General features: G+C 39.0%; 1 protein-coding gene across 2 annotated transcripts in view; it reads right to left on the bottom strand.

Annotated features, from left to right (window-relative positions):
• ASTN2 (astrotactin 2) overlaps positions 1-18,779 on the bottom strand; it is a 1,158,830-nt gene that overhangs the window by 294,368 nt on the left and 845,683 nt on the right. For both annotated transcript variants that reach the window (XM_069073820.1, XM_069073821.1), the window contains 2 exons: positions 1,323-1,456; positions 213-361 (listed from right to left, as the gene is read on the bottom strand). In XM_069073820.1, the coding sequence (XP_068929921.1) occupies positions 213-361; positions 1,323-1,456 (283 nt within the window). The remainder of the gene's footprint in view (positions 1-212; positions 362-1,322; positions 1,457-18,779) is intronic.

Genomic DNA, 18,779 nt, shown 5'->3' with positions numbered 1-18,779 from the left:
GCTAAAAGCCCAAGACACAACAACACATCCCAGGTCAACAAGGAACAATTGATGTCCTCAAATCTTCAAACCCAGTAAAATGATGCAAATCCTCCAACAGCCTCAGTGACCAGTAGAAACCCTTCTCCACTCAGAGTTTTCTTAAGAGCTGTATCAAAGAGAAAAAATATCCCTAGATATGACAGCATCGTGCTTGAAGAATATCCACCTACCAGTGTAGAGGTCAGTATCTGTGTACTCGTCCACCTTCTTGTGCTGAATAACATAGTCCGAGACTTTGGTTCCAATAGCTGGTTGGACATCCACCCACTCAAGGGAGACCACAGTACTAGAAGGTTCTACTCCAGGTGACAGCCGAAGACTAGAGTAGAGTGAAAGAAGGAAGAGTGCTTGGTTGTTGTCCAAGTTAGGACGGCCACCCCAAAATACACTGCTCCTCACCCCCTATGCTCCAGGACATCAGGCTACTCTGAAGAATGCCTAGGTAAGATAGGCCATTGTCTGAGAAAGGGGATATGTTGCAGATTCCCTTGACTGGTCATCAAGCTGGTGCCTTCCTGTTCTGTAAAGAAATCTAACACTCGTGGATGAAACCAATGCCGAGGTCAAGCTTTGCATTTGATTTCTCCGACTTCCACAGTGCCCCTCCCCCTTTCATGCCCCTGCTCCCTCAAGCTCTCAGACTGTCACTTAAATATTTATTCCTTTATGAATCAACACACAAAAGGAAAGCTAGATTCTGGAGATAAACTCCTTTTGCAAGGTGAAGAATCCTTCTGTGATAGGAACTGCTTCAGTACTTGGAGGACTCCTACCCTTATTAGCCTAGGTCTTCTCTCATATATCAGGGGGATCGTAGCTCCATCATCGCTCTGCAAAAATAATTTTTAAATCACTTTTTAGTCAGTCTTTTGGTGATAAGCCTTTCCAATCTGGGATGACAAAGTCATCTGTTGTCCCAGCCACCTTGTTGGCTTGTTAGAATGGCCCTGCCATAGCCAGCGGTCTGGTCACCAAAAGACCAGAGCCACCTTGGAATTATGATGAGGGATCAGAGTAGGCCCTTATAGGAGGGGAATAAGAATTGTTACCTACCAATGGGTCTTTTTCTTGTAACAAAGAAAAATGCTTATCCCTATGAGCATCAAGAACCCATCCAAGGTATCAGAAAGTTGCAGAACTCTAAAGAGATGCAGCCAAGAAAGTAGAAACTACATAATGGTGCCTGATTATCGATAGAAAGATGATTGGGGGTGGGAGGGTTAGGGATGGAGGTCTGAGCATAGACCATCATCTGGAAGACATCAATGGGCTATACTCACACTGGTTGTGGGAGAGGGCTGCAGTTAGGGAGTCCATTTGCATCAAAGGCATTCAGGTCACACCGGCACCAGTCTTCAATCACATCCCCTTTTCCAGAACACCAATAGGAACTCATCAGTGCACTTTTAAAGGCCTAAAGCAGAGGAAGAAGAGGTTTTGATAATGATGTTGGCCAGCAGAGTTTGAAGAATAATAGTCAAGGATGTAGGAACATTGAGAGATCTTTACCAATCCCAACTCTGTGGGACCATGCATCCTTATCTTCACACAAGTTATTTTCCTCCCTGTTACTCTGTGTATACCCCACCCCACAGTGCTTAAAATGCTTCATTAATTTAGTGAATCCAGATATATGACTTAAATTATGGAGACAGGGAAACCAGAGAATACCAATGTCAGTAAGTAGTTCTACACGGAGTAAGACACACTTATTTCTTGATAGTGTGACCCACTGGAAAGTGGCACTAGATTGGAAGCATGAAGACGTAGTGTCTTATCCTGGCTCTGTCTTTGATTTACTGTGTTTAACCTTGAATATGCTGGGCCTCCCTTTCCTACTCTGAACAATGAGGGGTTGGAACACAGGATCTTTAAGACTTATGTTATAACTAAAATTTTACCATTCAGTGATTCTGTTTCTGATACTTTGGAGGAAAGAGGCTGAAGAGGGATCCTATCCTATATTTAGATTCACTTTGGAGGTGCTTCCAGTGTACGGATAGAGAGACAGGAACACATTCAAATTCTATTGAAACAGGACATCATTACTTGGATTTAGAGATTCCAAGAACAAAATCAATTTCCCTGAAGCGTAACAATTCTATATGGCAAATGCCTAATGTAATACTAGCTCATCTAGTCCAACTCCACATTTTACAGATGAAGACAATGAGAGTCAGAGAGCTTAAATGATCTGATGGAGGGCTGATAGATGGTAAGATATAGAACCCCTATATCATACCACCTACAGTGCAGGTGTGTTTAAGTCAGTCAACAATCATTTATTAAGCACTTACAATGTGCCAGGGACAGTGCTAAGCACTGGAGGAAAAAAACTAAACAAATAAAAAACCCAACAGTCCCAGTTATCAAAGAATATTCTGGTGGGGAGGGGGATAATATATAGGAAATACACAGCGTTAGTTGGAGATAATCTCAGAGGGATGGCACAAAAACAAAGACCAAGAAATTTCTTATAGAAGGTGGAATTTTGGTTGAAATTTAAAGGAAGTTGGGAGCCGTACACGGGATGGGGAGTGCATTTCAGACATGGGGTACAGCCTAATGAAAATGTCTGGAGACAAGAGATGGATTATCATATGCAAGAAACGGCAAGGAAACCAGTGTCACTAGATCACAGAGTGCTTGGGGCAATATTAAGAAGTAAGAAGTAAGTAAAAAGTAAGAAGACTGGATAGGTAGGAAAGGAGGCGAGAGAGAGAGCTTTAAAAGCCAAATGGAGGATTTGATATTTAATCCTGAAATTAATAGGGAGCCACTGAAATTTAGTGAGTAGATAGATGGTATGGTCTGTGCTTTAAGGAGATAACTGTGATAGCCAACTGGTGGGTACTCTGGAGGGAGGGGGAGACTTGAGGCAGGGAGATCAATGAGAAAGCTATGGCAAGAGTATAGGCGTGAGGTGATGAGGGACTGCCGCAGGGTAGTGTCAGAGGAGAGAAGGGGGTATAAATGAGAGATGGTAAAAAACAATGGGACTTGGCAACTGATTGGCTAGAGTGAGAGTGAGAAGAGAATAACACCTAGACTTTGAACATGAGTGACTGGAAGGATAGTGGTATGTTTAACAGTAAGAGGGAAGTTACAAGGAAAGGAGAACTTGGGGAAAAGATAATGAGTTCAGTTTAGGATATTCTGAATTTAAGATGGCTATGAGATATTCTGAGATGCCTAAAAGTCAGTTGAAAATGAGTGACTAGAGCATAAATACATATGAGTATATGTATGTATATAAATATGTATATATATTTTATATGCTTATACACACATATTCATATATATCTATATACTGCAATTATTATGTATATCCATATAAATATATACATACATATTTGTATATATGCTGCTATAATTATTTTTTAAAATTATTTTATGTTTTGCAAAGACCTTTAAAATCTTATCTTTTTAACCTTATAAGACCCTGGAATGTAGATGCTCTTATTATCCTCATTTAACAGATGAAAAAAACTAAGGTATCGAGAAGTTGTAACTTGCACAGGGTCATATGGCTGGTAAGGGGGTGATGTGGGATTCAATTCCATCTCCTGCTGACTAAAAAGCCAGTATCTTACATACTCTACCATACTGTCTCCCAAAGAAGTGGCTGACCTCCTCGAGGACACCTTTTACTTCTTCATTTTCAATGCAGTATCTAACACAGGATTGTACTTATATTGTAAACATTGATCAGTAAAAAGAACAGCTTCAATTTTTATAATCTTCTTAAGGTTTACTAAGTCTTTCTTTACACTGACTTTGTGCAGTACATATTAAGTAGGTACTACATGTAGTGATATCTTCTTATTCCAGGTGAAGAAAAGCAAAGTCATAGAGTTTTAATGAGTAGTCCAAGGTCACACAGCTCATTGGCATCAGAGCAGAGACTTAAACCTAGATCTCCTGACTCCAGGGCCAGTATTCTTTTTCACAATGTCATGCTGCTTGTTGATTAATTAAAACATCTGTAAATCCTGGCCATATGGCCACCCCAAATTGCCAGTGGTTATACTATTTGACTACACATTTTTAATCATACAAATTCCAAAACATGTTAGTCTCTTTCTTCCCTGTGGTCCCTTTCTGCCAGGTGCCAGGTCCTGGGCCTTTGGGGGAAAAAAAGAGAGAGAGAGAAAAGAAAAAGGTGCTGTATTCCCCATAATCTCCACATTGTGGACACCTGGTTCCCCTGAAGTCACTCTTTCCACCACTTCACTGTGTAAAAGTCCTTCTAGCAGCCTCCTGTGCAGGCGGGGATGACGTGGTGTGTGGCACTGAACAGTAGTCTTCCCCCTTCACCCAGACAACTTACGAGAATTGGAATCTAAAAGGAGAACTCCTACATCAAGCACACTATTGTTTAGGATTCAGTCACATTTTCCCTCTGAGCCCTTAACAAGGAGGCCCAAGTCCTCTCTATTGGCTGTGATTAACCTTTCCATATGTTCATGCAAATTTCTCCTGTGAAGGGGAAAAAAGATGGCCAGACTTCTACTGAGCTCAAACAGTGTGGTTAGGAGAAAATTGAGGAATTTTAGGGATTTCTGTTAAATAATCTGAGAAGCATGCCTGGGGCAAAAAGGGCTTATCAGAGAGTATAATGCAACAACCCTGAGATCTGAAGTCAGAGGACCTGGGTTAACTGCTACCTGTGTGATCTAAGATAAATTACTTAACCTCTCTCACCCAATGATTACTCCAATGATTTCTTAGGTACCACCCAGCTTTAATCCTATGACCTATGACACAGATGATTAGTATATGAGCTAATCTTTCATGAAGTTTACAGTCCAACAGACCAAATCAGAATCCACGAACTAAGAAGGAATATTCTTAACAAACTTCGCTTGTCACTTGAAAACTATGCCAAAATCCCCATGAAAGCAATCCTTTGTCCCTCAGCCTCTCTCACCTAAAGTAAGTAAACCCTTTATGACTACATTTGGTGGGGAGAGGTAGGGTGAGAGCCAGGGGCAGAATTCTCCTGGGGTCAATTTGCATGATTCTGTTTCCATTTGGCTCTCTGGAGGTATTTTAGAAGTACTCTGGAAAGGACAAAATAAAATAATAAAATGGAAAAGTAGACAGGTTAAGGATGGGAACACTGTTTGACTTTGAAGGGCACATATTATGGACATCCAAGAAAGGTACATCACAGAAGAACAAAGCCCAAATGGGAAGGAATGAGCTCATACTTGACTGGTGAACCTGTCCTCACTCAGCTTTGCAGTTTGCCACTTGATGGACTTAATGTTTACAACTTTTCACTGGCTTAGGGGTTTCTTACATCTCTAGCCAAAGCTAAGAGTTTAATTATTGTAATAGTGAAATCAACCCCACTGGTGAAATTGACAGAGGTGGTAGGAGAGTGAAATTGATCACTGAAGGAGAAAGGAAGGAAGGGGAGAATGCTGTGGACTTGATGAAAAGGTGAGGGCATTGATTTTTGTTATTTTGTTTAATAAATAGGAATTCAGCCTCCTGAAAAAAAAAAAAAAAAACCAGGAACTATCCCTGGACTTTATCTGTGAATTTCAACTGCCAGGCTGCATTTCAGAAGAAACTTTCTTGAAGCTTCTCAAGTTCAAATACCATGAGTACTCTCCCAGAACTGTAGATCAGAATGGAGATGGGTATGATGGGCAGACAAAGGAGGAAGCACAGATACGAACAGCTTTATATCAGATAGTCAGTATTTGCTAATTAATGGAAGCCAACCTTGCATCATCATAAGATAAACTGCTTTCTTGTTTCCCTGGATCCTTACAGAATCATATTCAAGGAGATAAAATCATAGAATATTAGAGCTTGAAGAGGACTTACAGATTATAATTGAACCCTGATAGTTTACAAAAGATACTAAGTTGACCATGAGTGGGATAATAATCGTACCATAGCTATTTTAATGTGACAATGGTCCATTTTTAATGAAAACATTTAGGCATAAAATAATGATTTAAAATTGCATACTGCTTTAAGTTTTATAAAGTGTTATTCTTCACAACTCTGCAAGGGAAGTAATGTGATTATTATCCGCATTTTATAGATAAGGAAACTAAACCTCCCAGAGAATGAGTGAATTGTCCAGAATCACATACTAATAAGTGGAAGAATGGGGTTTTGAATTTAGATCTTCATCACTTATCTGAATTATTTTTCTTTGTCCCTTCCAATTTTCCAATTACATTAAGTTCCTTCTTTCTGAAAATCAAACATCTGGCAAATCTCAACTCAAACTCAAATGGGACACACAAGGCTGAGTACCAATCCTCTCTTAATTTCAATTTCTCATTTACAAAATGAAGGGACTAGAATAGGTGTTTACTGGTCCAGATCTAGGTCTTACCAACCCTTAAAAAGCCTGGGGAAAGTTGCCAAGATAACTTTAAGAAAAATCTTATACAAAAGTCCATATTTTTTTACTCCAAAGCAAAATCCTGAGGCCCTAATTCAAATCATCACCTGATGACTTAGATATCTGTTTTCCAAGCTCACTGAAAAGAGGAATTGAGGAATAAGGGAAATAGAGGTCCTGCCAGAGGGAGAAGGCCTCTAGATATAAGGATAAGCATGGAGAGTTAAAAGCTGTCAGAAAGGAAGGAGATAAAGAATTACAAAATATAGATATACAAATTATGAAAAATCCAGTGGATTGGAGTTATTCAGTGTGAAGAAAGGAAAAAAATCTCATTAAAGGTTTCTTTTTTCTGTGGCACAGTACAATAATCACCATTCCAATTAGCCTAACATGGAGAACTGCTATAGTAGAATGAAGGGAGCTATGGAATTGGAAGCAGATATTATGAGTTTGAATTGTTCCTGACATTTATTCCCCATATAACCATGGGCCATTTACTAGACCTCTCTGTGTCTCAGCTTCCCAATTGATGAAATGGATATACCAATACTTGTACCACTTACCTCACAGGATTGCTGTGAGGAGAGGAAAAGAAAAACAAACTTTACAAACCTTAAAGTATCATATAAATGTGATTTATAATGTTAGTAATAAAAAAGGAATTGTATTCATTATTCTCTCTTTGAGAAAGTAAGGAGGTTTGTAACTTATTTTAGAAAGACAGACAATGTTTTTTTCCAAGTAACATCCTAAGGGGGTCAGATTCAATTATTTGGAAAATATACTTCTGGAAAATGTGGCCCCTGAAGGGGGTTGCAATCTAAGACAGATTGATGCAGGCATGCATGAAAAGTATATATGGAAAATTAAATGAAAGCAAGCCGGGCCCTAAATGGCCAATAAAATCATCAAGGCATCTATAGATGATGTGCACAATTGAGCAGAGTATTATTGAGAGGGAGGGGGAAGACAGGGTTAGACACAGGATTCCCATTTATAGACTGGGCAGGAAGATAATCAATTCTCCTCTGCTCAATCAAGGAAGACATCATTGGAACTAGTGATATAATAATAATGCCTCATATTTCTATGGCTCATTAAGATTTGCAAAGTATTTGTTCACAACAAGATGATATAACATGGCATAGTGGATAGAGAGCTGGTCTTGAAGCTGGGAAAACCTGAGTTCAAGTAACACATATTGGTTGTGTAATCCTGCACAAGTTACTTAACGTCTTAATGCTTGCGGCAAGTCTCTGAGACATTAAGTTGTAGAGGTTACATTGGTAGAGCTCTGCATTGGCAGAGGGTGTTTTCTTACCTAGGATTTCCTTATGCCCATGAAACTATATCCCTATAATGTAGCTCAAGTGTATTTATACTCTTTACTGAAGAGGAAACTGGAGTGAGAGGGTAGGTTAGAGAAGTGCAGTGATTTTCTTATGGTCACATAGATAGTAAACATCAGGACCAGAACCCAAGCCCGGGTCATCTGACTCCAAATCGTGCCCCTTTCCATTATACTACTATGGGATCTGGGTAACTGTTTGAATAAAGGAGGAGTGAACCCAGAGTCACATGTTTAGGGGAACACCAGTGGAAATACCTAGAGTATTGTTCTCTGGGTTTGGTCCAAAGGTCATTAAAAATTCAAAATAAAGACTTGACACCTCCCTTTCCCATTCACCCTAGCCCCTAGACCCAGACTACCCAGAACCTATCTAACTGCTCACACTTCTCAGATGAGGTGGCAGTCATTCTTTCTGGCTAAAGGAAGAACCTACCAGCCTTATCATCTCTGACATGCCTTCTAAGTTCTTCCAGTCTTATCATTTTCTCTTCTTCTATGCTATTCAGACCACTATAATCATTTGACCTATAGATCGAACCTTAGGACTGCTGGACTTTGCCGTCTACTTTGCAGATGCACACATAGGACTCTGGAGCCCTTTCATCTGCTCTGCCGTTAAAACATCTTTCATGTGTTTCCTCTCACAGTTAGAAAGTAAATTTCTTTAGAGCAAGGACTTCCTGTATTTTTTCTATTCATATCCTATTTAGCACAGGGTTTTGCTCATAAGTATTTAATAAATGCTTTATTCATTCATTCATTCATTCATGATAATCATGATAATCATCCAATTCTTCTACATCTCTCTGGTATTATTCCAACAATCTTGGGGAAAGCCTACAATCAAAATACCATTATAAACATCTGTGAAAAAATGTACATATATATACACATATAAAATATATGTGTATGTATACACATGGGTGTATGTGCATGTACATATATGTATACATGCACATATACATGTACCTACATATATACACGTGTGTGTAGTTCCTCTTTCTTTCCCCACCTTAAAAAAATAATCCTTATCACATTTTTACTGTAAATACAGAGCTGGTTTTAATTATTTTGGCCAGGTCCACAACCAGACTCTGTCTCTTGTCAACCTTTAAGTAAATGAGGTTATTTGATCGAGTGGCCTTCAATTGTGCTCAATTAAGGCCAATGTACCTTCTTGCAGTAACAGAGTTACACCAGTGAACGTCAGCCTGGCGGGTCTGAGATGGGCTGCTATTCAATTTACTTATATTTCTTAATGGAGAGGACAAAAAGGGTGAGTGAACAGGAAGCATCCTGCTGTGTCCAAAAGTATCTGCATTGGGTGGGGTGGCATTGGGAGAGGGGCCTGGCACAGCGCAAGGGAGTTCTCAGGGATTTCTCGGAAGACATGGGGAGTGTGAGGAGGGGAAGGAAGCCATTTGGGAGATTGGTCCAACAGAGGATTTCTCCTTAGGCAAATAGGTCTTGGAGCCAAATGGAAGGATGGAATCCAAGCCAGGATTTCCTCCCATCAGTAGCCTTTTTGAGAGGCTTCTTTCGATTCCTGAGGACTTTGTTATCTCATTCACCTTTAATCAAGAACTCTGCCCCTTCCTCTCTTCTAGGAGGCTTCAAAGACCCCCTACCCTAGTGATCCTGAGGGAGGGAGAGAGACTAGTTGACTATATAAACTAACAGTCCTCCCTAGTGTAGGATGATTATAAGACCAATCATAGGTTCATAGGTTTTAGTGTTGTAAGGGAACTTTGGTGTCATCTAGCTTAAATTCATTACTTTACAGTTGAAGAAACTGAGGGCTCAGGGAAAAGGAGATTTCCCAAGCTTCCCTAAGTAGTGGGAGGCAACATGGTCCAGGGGAAATGGCAACTGCATAGGAGTCAGAGCACCAATTCTGGCATTTATTACTTGTGTGACTGTGGGTAAGCTACTTGACCAATATAGGTAGGTCTCAGTTTACTCATCTATAACACGTGAAGATTAGAATAAAGGGATTCAGTTCTTTTTCATCTCTGTTCTATGATCCAAAGTATTAGAGCCATGCTTCAAAATTGTTAGCCTAATAATGATGATGATGATAATAATAATAATAATAGTTAGAGTTTATAGAGTAGTTTAATATTTGGAAAGAACTTTTCAAGTATTATCTAATTTGATTAATAGATTGCAGCACATAGTTTGTCTGCAGCTTCCCTTGTCCATGATATAGTCCTATGTCAGAGCAATGAATTAAAAATTGAGAATTAGACTCTAGTCCTACTTCTGTCATTAATAAACTAAACAATTTTGGCCAAGTGTCTTAACCTCTTTGGGCCTCAGTTTTCTCAGCAGTGTTTTCCAAATTGAACTATGATGCAGATAGATTAAAATGTCTGAGTTCTTGGCTGCAGACTGCTCTATCCTTCTTTCTACCTCAGAGTTTCATGAAGGGGCAGCTAGGTGAAACAGTGGATAGAATACCAGCCCTGGAGTCAGGAGGACCTGAGTTCAAATCCACCCTCAGAACCTGACACTTACTAGCTCTGTGACCCTGAGCAAGTCACTTAGCACCAACTGCTTTATAAAAAAAAAAGCAAAGAAACAAATAAAATCTTCATGAAGTCCTCATACAGTCAGAAAAAAGGGCTTTAGGGCAAAGAAAGTCAATAATGAGCAGAACAGAATATAGCAATGGGTGGGAGGGGATAAAGGGAAATTATGTTTCTGTCTTTTTCTTCCCCCACCCCCCAAAAATCTGAGACCTTAAATAATAAAAGCTTTATTACACAAGTGGATAAACTGTTATGGACCAGTACCCCTCAGGAAAGATTGGACGAAAGCAGGGGTAGGGAAGGTTCCCCACCTCTGGACCAAAGGATCTCTAAGTTCACTCTGAGGCAGCTAAGTGGCAATGGATAGAGAACTGGACCCGGAGTCAGGAAGACTCTACTTCCTTAATTCAAATCTGGCCGCAGACACTTATTAGCTGCATGATCCTGGACAAGTCACTTAACCCCATTTGCCTCAGTTTCCTCATCTGTGAAATAAGCTGGAGAAGGAAATGACAAACCACTCATGCATCTTTGCCAAGAAAGCCCCTAATGGAATCACAAAGCGTCAGACACAACTGAACAATAACAAGCCCACTTTGAGATTCACTCTCTATTCTTCTTTACTCTCTTTCCCTTGATGCTCAGCCCAGACAAGTTCTCCTTTTTACCTACAAGGCCCAGGATAACAGTGCTTGGGAACTGTAGGGGTTGCCTTAGATATTAAGATCCTCTGAGTGCACACAGTAGACAAGCAATAGGTGCTTACTGAAGTTAAGTGAATTATCTGACTGTGAGTCAGAGTACAAAATTCACATAACCAAAGAGGAGATTACTGGGAACTGGGAGAGGGGGGAAAGGGAGGGAGGAAGGATTGGTGGTGAGAACCAGCTGGAATGTGTTCATTTCCTTTATGAGAATTTGGGCAGCTAGATATATGGTCAGATGAATCACAAAAATGGCACCTAATTTTCTCTGTCAGTATAGGCTTCACTCTCTGTGCCCATTCACCCTGGTTGATGATACTCTGACAGAACAGCCTGTTAATCTGAGTGACAGGAGGAAGACATTTAGAGCCATCCAAAGCTCCCTCTTACCATACTTATTCTTGTTAATGAAAAAATATATAGAATTAAATATACAATTGAAAGAGGAAAACTTGCCAAAGCATTGCTTTTGAATTCATCTGTTGGTCCTGCCTGGCATCCAGGATGTAAGAAAGTGACAAGATCAGGGGCCCAAAGATGCCTTGGACAAGAAGACTTAGATACTAAGCCAGCCCTACAGTACAGTTCCCAAGGGTCCCACAGAATATGTCTTTTGGATTTTAATCCAGAATCTCAAAGTTGGAAGGAACCTCAGAGGTCATTAATACCAATGATACTTGAATGGGAATCCTCTCTACAGCAATTCTGACAAATGACTGTCCAGTCTCCACTTAAATAGAATCAGTGATGGGGGATTCAGCATGTCCTAAGGCAGGCCATTCCACTTTTGGACAGCTCTCATCATAAAGTTTTGTCGTTTTTTTCCCCTTTTGTTGAGCCAAAATCTGTCTCTCTGGAATTTCCATCTCTTATTCCTAGATCTGCCCACTGGGACCAACCAGAACGAGTCTAAACCATGTTCCCCATAAGTGCCTTGCAAATACTTAAAGACAGGGATTATATTCCCCATAAGTTTTCTCTTCTTCAGGCTAACTATCCCCAGCTCCTCCAACCAATTATACCATGGCATTCTTTGCCAACTTCTCACCATGTTTTCACCATGCTCTTGACTTCCTCCAGCCTGGCAGTATAGTTTTCGAATGTGATGCCTCAATTAAACACAAAATTCCAGATGTAGCCTTATCAGGGCAAAGCACAGTGCTTGTTATCTTACCTCCCTTATTCTGAACATCGTCTCTCTTAATGCAGCCTAAGTTTTCAATGGTTTTATTTTATTCATTTCTTCTTGGCCACCATGTTATACTGTTGACTCATCCTTAGCTCCCAGTCATCATGATGGAAAAAAACCCTTCAGATTCCATTATAACAAAACCACCAAACCAATTATAAAGTCACCACCACTACTAAGCCAGAACCCAAGGAAAAGATCCAAGAGAAACCCAAGAACAGACACTTTATCCTCATCAGCAGTCTCCATCAGGATTCCCCAATATCTGGAACCCTGCCCTGGCTCAGAAGGTGCCTGGGATGCTAAAGAGAAGGATCCTGATGAAGAAGTTGGCACAACCTTCTGACTCTCAAGAGAGAGGTTATAGCAATGATTAGGGAAGGAATTTGAGGAGCTGGGAGAGGGTCTGGTCTCCATGCCACTCCTGGAAGCATTGCCACAGGTTGTCAAATGGCTTATTTAACTATCATTTATCACTAAGTAATTTATAGAAGTGTTTGATGGAACTGACTAACTCACATTATGTAGAGTCACCAAAAATAGTGCTCATTGTCATTAGCATAGGAGTATAGAGTGGATCAATCAACAAAAATGCATAAAATGCTTACTATGTGCCAGACAACATGCTAAACACGGAGGAACCAAAGATAGAAATGAAAAAATTTCTGTCTTCAAGGAGATTCTATCACAAGAAACAACAGTTTCCTCAAATGTAAAATGGGGACGATATTACCACCTACCTCCCCAGATTGTTGTGAGGATAAAATGAGATAATATTGGTAAAGCACTTAGTAGAAAGCCTGGCACACAGTAGGAACTTTAAAAACACATGTTTCCTTCCTTCCATACACATATGCAACAATGTCACAATAAATACAATATAAAATTTCTTTTTTGGAAATGTTAAGACATTACCAGCTTGAGGTTTGGGGACAGTAAATGTTTCAAGTAAAAGGGAGCATTTGGGTTGAGCTTTGAAGGAAAAAGGAATTGTAAGAAAGTTAAGGCAAGAACACATGCGAAGCATGGAGGGCAGCCTATACAGAAGCATAATGATGGAGGATGGAATAGTGAGGTTGGGGTAGGGAGGGAGGGGTCATAGAATCTCTTCATTTTAACATATTCTAATTTATGCTATCATATATTCACACAGTAGAATCACAGATTTTGAGAGCTGGAAGAGATCTCAGGAGCCATCTAGTACAATAACTTTATGACCAGAATTTCCATTAAGCAACCACTGAGGAACACCTCCAGTGAAGCACAAGGCTGGAAGACCATGGCTGTGAGGATGGAGGCCACTTGACTCTCCACTCTCTCAAATGAGGCATGCACCTTCATATCCATGCATCATTACTCATGCCATTTTTTGCCCTTTTCCTGCATGTGTATCCACCTTCTCTCCACCTTTTGCCCTAAAATCTGTAGTCAAATTAGCACTACCAGTGTATTTTGAAAGGCCCATTTTCCAATATTCTGCAATCTTTATTATTTCCCAGAACAAAGCTCCCTTCCCTTATCATCCCTACTCCATGTGTGCAGTATCTTGGTGAATAGGGAATATCTCAGTTTTGTATTTTTATCCCTAGAGCTGAGCATGGTGCTTTCCCTTGGCATTTGGGAAATGCTTAAGAAATGTTCAACTATTTACCATAACATAACTGAAAAAATAGTCTTTGGGACCTTTTGGGACCAAAAAAGTCTTCAGGACTTTGTCTGAAGATCTCTAAGGAAGGAGTTAGGGGGGAGGGCATCCCTTCTCAAAGCAACCCCTTGGGACAGTTCTAGTTGTGAGGTAGTTATTTGCCTCTTTGTAACTTTCAACAATTGAGCTAATTCTGCCCTCTAGGGCCAATTAAAAAAAATTCTTATCCCTCTTCCATATGACAGTTTTTCAAATACTTAAAGATAATTTCATGTCTTTCTGAATCTCCTTCAGTTTAGAAAGAACCAACTCCTAAAACCATTTCTCATGTGACAGAGACTCAAAGCTCTTTGCCATCCTGGACGCATTCCCCTGGAGACTGTTCAGCTCATCAATTCTCTTCTTACACCATGGCATCTAGAACTAAACATAATATTCCAGACAAAGTTTTGACAAGGCCCAGTTGGGTGGTACTATCACCTTTCCATTCAAGGAAGCTGTGTCTCTCTTAATATAACACATTATATATTTTTTAAATTTGGCATTTAGATTATGTAGTGGATGGAGTGCTGGGTCTGAACTCAAGAAAACTTGAGTACAAATTCAATCTTACTAGCTTGTGACCTTGAGAAGGTCATTTAACTTCTGTTTGCCTCAGCTTCCTCAACTGTTAAATAAAAATGATAATAGCACCTACATCGCCAGGTTGCTGTGGGGATCTAATGAAATAATAATTTTAAGTTGCTTAGCACAATTCCTGGCACATAGTAGGCATGACATAAATGCTAGTTATTATTATTATTATAATTATTATTACTATTATTTATCTGCCCTATCACTCTGTTGAGTCACACAGATTTTTCTGCTCTTATTTTTGAACAACTTATGTGTCTATCTGTGCTTCTCCCATCTTTTCCTGGCAAAGTTGACTTTTTAGTAGTCAAGTGGAAGACTTTCCATCGATCCTTATGGAATTTCATCTTTAGCAAATTAAGCCCAATGCTCAAGCATGTCCAGATTCTTTTGGACCTTGACTGTCATCCAGTATGTTACCTATATCCTTTCCAGCTTTGTGTCACTTGAAAATTTAATGAGCATTCCTCCTCTTGGCTTTTATCCCAGTAATTCATACAAATATGAAACTCCACAGGGCCAACCACAGATCCATGGTGGATAACTCTAGAGAGAGACCTGTTGCTGCATTGGCATTGAAACATTAATGACTAATTTCTTTTTTGATTCAAACCATCCAAACATTCATCATCCATCTAATTGTATTGTCATCCAATCCATATCTCACACACACATATTCTCTACAACAAGAGCATGAGATACTTTATCAAATACTTAGTGAAAATACAGGTACATTATATTCACAATATTCTCATAATCTATTTAGTAACCCAGCAAAAAGGAAATGAAGAAGTTAGTGTAGCATAGCCATATTCTTGATGAAGTCATGAAAGTTTCTTCATAACCATCACATTCCTTTCCAAATGCTCAGCAATCAATTCTTTAATCCTCTATCTTTAGGAACTATTTTCATTTGAATTATTATTTGTGGAGGAAGAAGGATCAAATTTTGATATTTTTTGCCTACTGCTGATACACACACATACACATGTGAAGATGTATAGACACACACAAAAACAATTAATAGATCCAATTCTAAATGTGCTTATATGGACTCGTGGAAGGTCCTGAACAATAGCTAATTCATTAAAATTGATCCAAGTAGCTCTTAGGAACTCATCAAGTTGTGTGTGACAGATATGTCCCAGGATCATTTGTTTGGGAGCATGGCTACATAAGAAGGAGAGGAAGGAACTGGTATAGTAGAAGGAGGATTTATTGAGTCGAAAAACTGAGTTCAATGTCTGGAATTGCTATTAACTAACTCTGTAAACTTGTGAAACCCCTTAGCTTCTCTGAACTTTTCATTTGTGAAAATAGATAAGAGGATCAGATGATCTCCAAAATTCTATCCAGCTCTAAATCCTAATTCTGGGGTTGCAAGAAAATCTGAATTCCTTCAAAGAGAGCAACTGTAACAAGCATGTCTTTAATCATAATGAAAAGCATGTAATGTAATTAATAGTTCATGTTTCTAGAGGACGTTAAGGTTTGCAAAATTTTTTTTTCACAATAACCCTGGGAAACAATTATTCCAAGCATTATTATTCCCATTTTATAGCTAAAGAAAGTAAGGCTCAGAGGGATTATACAAGGGATGCACTTGACCAAGATTGCACAAGTTTCACAGTTAAGATTTGAACAAATAATCTCTTATGATTTCAGTCTAATCCAATCCAACAAAAAACACTATCAACGTCTACTATGTGTCTTCAAGGATGTTATATTTTACAGGGGTAATACATGTAAACAGATAAACACATACATAAATCTGTGTATACACATACAGATACAACTATATGTAAATACAGAAATATGTATAGGCTTCTCTCTATATATAACACATATACACATGTGCATATAAATATATAGCTAACATTTATTTATTTACTTATTAAAGGTTTTTAAAATACTTTACAAATATTATGTTCCTTGATTCTACAACAACTCAGGGAGGCAAGTGATCATTATTATCTTCATTTAATAGGGGAAGAAAATGAGGCAATGAAGCTTAAGTGATTTGTCCAGGTTCATAATAAGACTCAATCTGAACTCAGGTATTTTGGACTCCAGGTTCAGCACTCTAACCACTGTGCCACCTGGCTGCCTACATCTATATCTATCTATCTATATGCGTGTGTGTGTGTGTGTATATATATATATATATATATATATATATATATAATGTTTTATTTAATTATATATTTATATAGATATATTTTAGATAAATGTATTATATGTGTATATATGATATGTATATATATGATACATGTGCATATGCATAGATCATAATCTGAGAAACAGCTAAAAGATGACATCTTTATAAACTGTACCTTGAAGGAAACTAGAAAGTATAAAACGTAGCAATATGAAGAAGATGCCTTCTAGGCATGGGGGACATGACGGGTGATGTTTGGGAAATAGCAAATAGTCAATCTTCTGAAAGGCAGAGTATGGAGGGGAGTAAGAGAAGATTACTTCACACTCTGAAGGGGTTTAAATGCCAAACTGGGGACTTCTATTTTATACTAGAGACATTATAGAGTCAATGAAACTTCTTGAGCACAGTAGTGATAAGGTGAGCCTTGTATTCTAGAAGGATTATTTTGTCCTCTATGCAGAGAAGACATTAAAGAGGGGGGGAGACTGAAAGTAGAGAGATTACTTAAAAGGCTAATACAATCGCCCAGGCAAGAGATGAAGAAGAGCCTGAACTAAGGTGATGCTTATAGGAGAGAAGAGGATGGTTATCTGAGGTATTGTTGAGGTAATGTCCTAACAACTTATTATGTATGGGAAGAAGGGAAGGAAAAGAGAAGAGCTAAAAATGTCTCTGAGGTTACAAACCTGGATGACAAGGAGGGGGCTATCACATTCTACAAGAAATTTTTTCTTATCCTTTTACCTGGTAGTGTCTCCCCCACCCCATGCCTTGTGTTTGCTTTGTATATATTTATGTATGTGCATATTTTCTCCCCTGATCTAGTATAAACTTCTTGAAGACACAGACCATTTATTTATTTATGTTTATTTATTTATTTTTGCTCTTGCATACCTGCAACCCCAACAGGTACTCTCAAAAGAAATGAAGCATTTTGTAGAAGGAGTGTGACAACTGTATAGCCACAGGTCCAATTTAGGTACTGCTAGGCCTCAAAGTCCAGATATCATTCTACTATAGTTTAAAACTATGCCACATTTGTGTCTTTGGAAAAAGTCCACACTTAGCCCCAAAGACTTGGTTCTTATTCCCATTGTGCCTGGGTGACCAAAGGCAAACCCTCAGTTTCCTCAACTATAAAGTAGATATAGCAATATATGCCATACCTACATCATGGGACAGTTAAAAGAATCAAATAAGGTACCGTGTATGAAAGAAGTATTTCAGATGTAATATATTATTAGCCATAGTCTTCATCTGTCCCTCTTATATTCTTTGAAGATTCTGTCTGTACTTAGTAAAAAACCAAGGAGGGTATATTTACCTGCTTCAAAAATCAAACAAAATAGGGGTGGGTAGGTGTCACAGTGAATAGAGCACCGGCCCTGGAATCAGGAGGATCTGAGTTCAAATCCAGTCTTAGACACTTAACACTTACTAGCCATGTGAACTTGGTCAAGTAACTTAATCCCAATTGCCCTGCATTCCCTTCTAAAAAAAAAAAATCAAACAAAATAACAAGCAAGCAAACAAACAAAAAACAACCCTCAAAAACCCATCCATTAGGTTAGTGAAGTGCTCCAGAGATTATTAAATTATACCTGGATGACAGACAGAACCTTGAGTTTGGACATCAGGACCAATTACATCTAGGCTAGAGTTCAAAATTTAAGAATGATATAGAGTTCATCTGCTTCTCATTCTTTCATGGCATTGTGTCAGGATCAAGTGCTGATACTCAGGAAGCTGCCTTTGGCAAAGGGGAATGCCTAAGGCTTCATTAAATTTGCCCTATTCTGAAATAACACAGGAAGAGTTTCTCAAGTTAGGGCATCCTGGGGGAAGACCCCAACTCTTCCCTGCATCCTTAAGCGGCATGCTTCTTCAAACAGTCTGTTCCCTTTAGTGATCAAAATGCTATACTCATCCTTGTCCCATTTTCCCCATCTTTACTCCCCACAAACATTTCTCTCTTACAAGAGCTGGTACAACGAGTGGTGCTTCACTTTTTTTCCCCTTTTACTTTGTTAGCATTCAGAAGCCTATAAGGGCGGTATCTCCTCATGGAGTAATGGTTTGCTCAGGAATGAAGTAGGGTTTATTTAAATTTACACAGAGATCACATGCTTCTTCCAGCATAAGCAGAT

This window comes from Petaurus breviceps, unplaced genomic scaffold (assembly GCF_028583685.1).
Source record: "Petaurus breviceps papuanus isolate PSGF00001 unplaced genomic scaffold, PetGlider_PUasm1.0 90879, whole genome shotgun sequence".
NCBI classification, from domain to species: domain Eukaryota; kingdom Metazoa; phylum Chordata; class Mammalia; order Diprotodontia; family Petauridae; genus Petaurus; species Petaurus breviceps.
The sequence above is the reverse complement of the archived record's forward strand: the minus strand, read 5'-3'. Positions and strand labels throughout refer to the sequence as shown.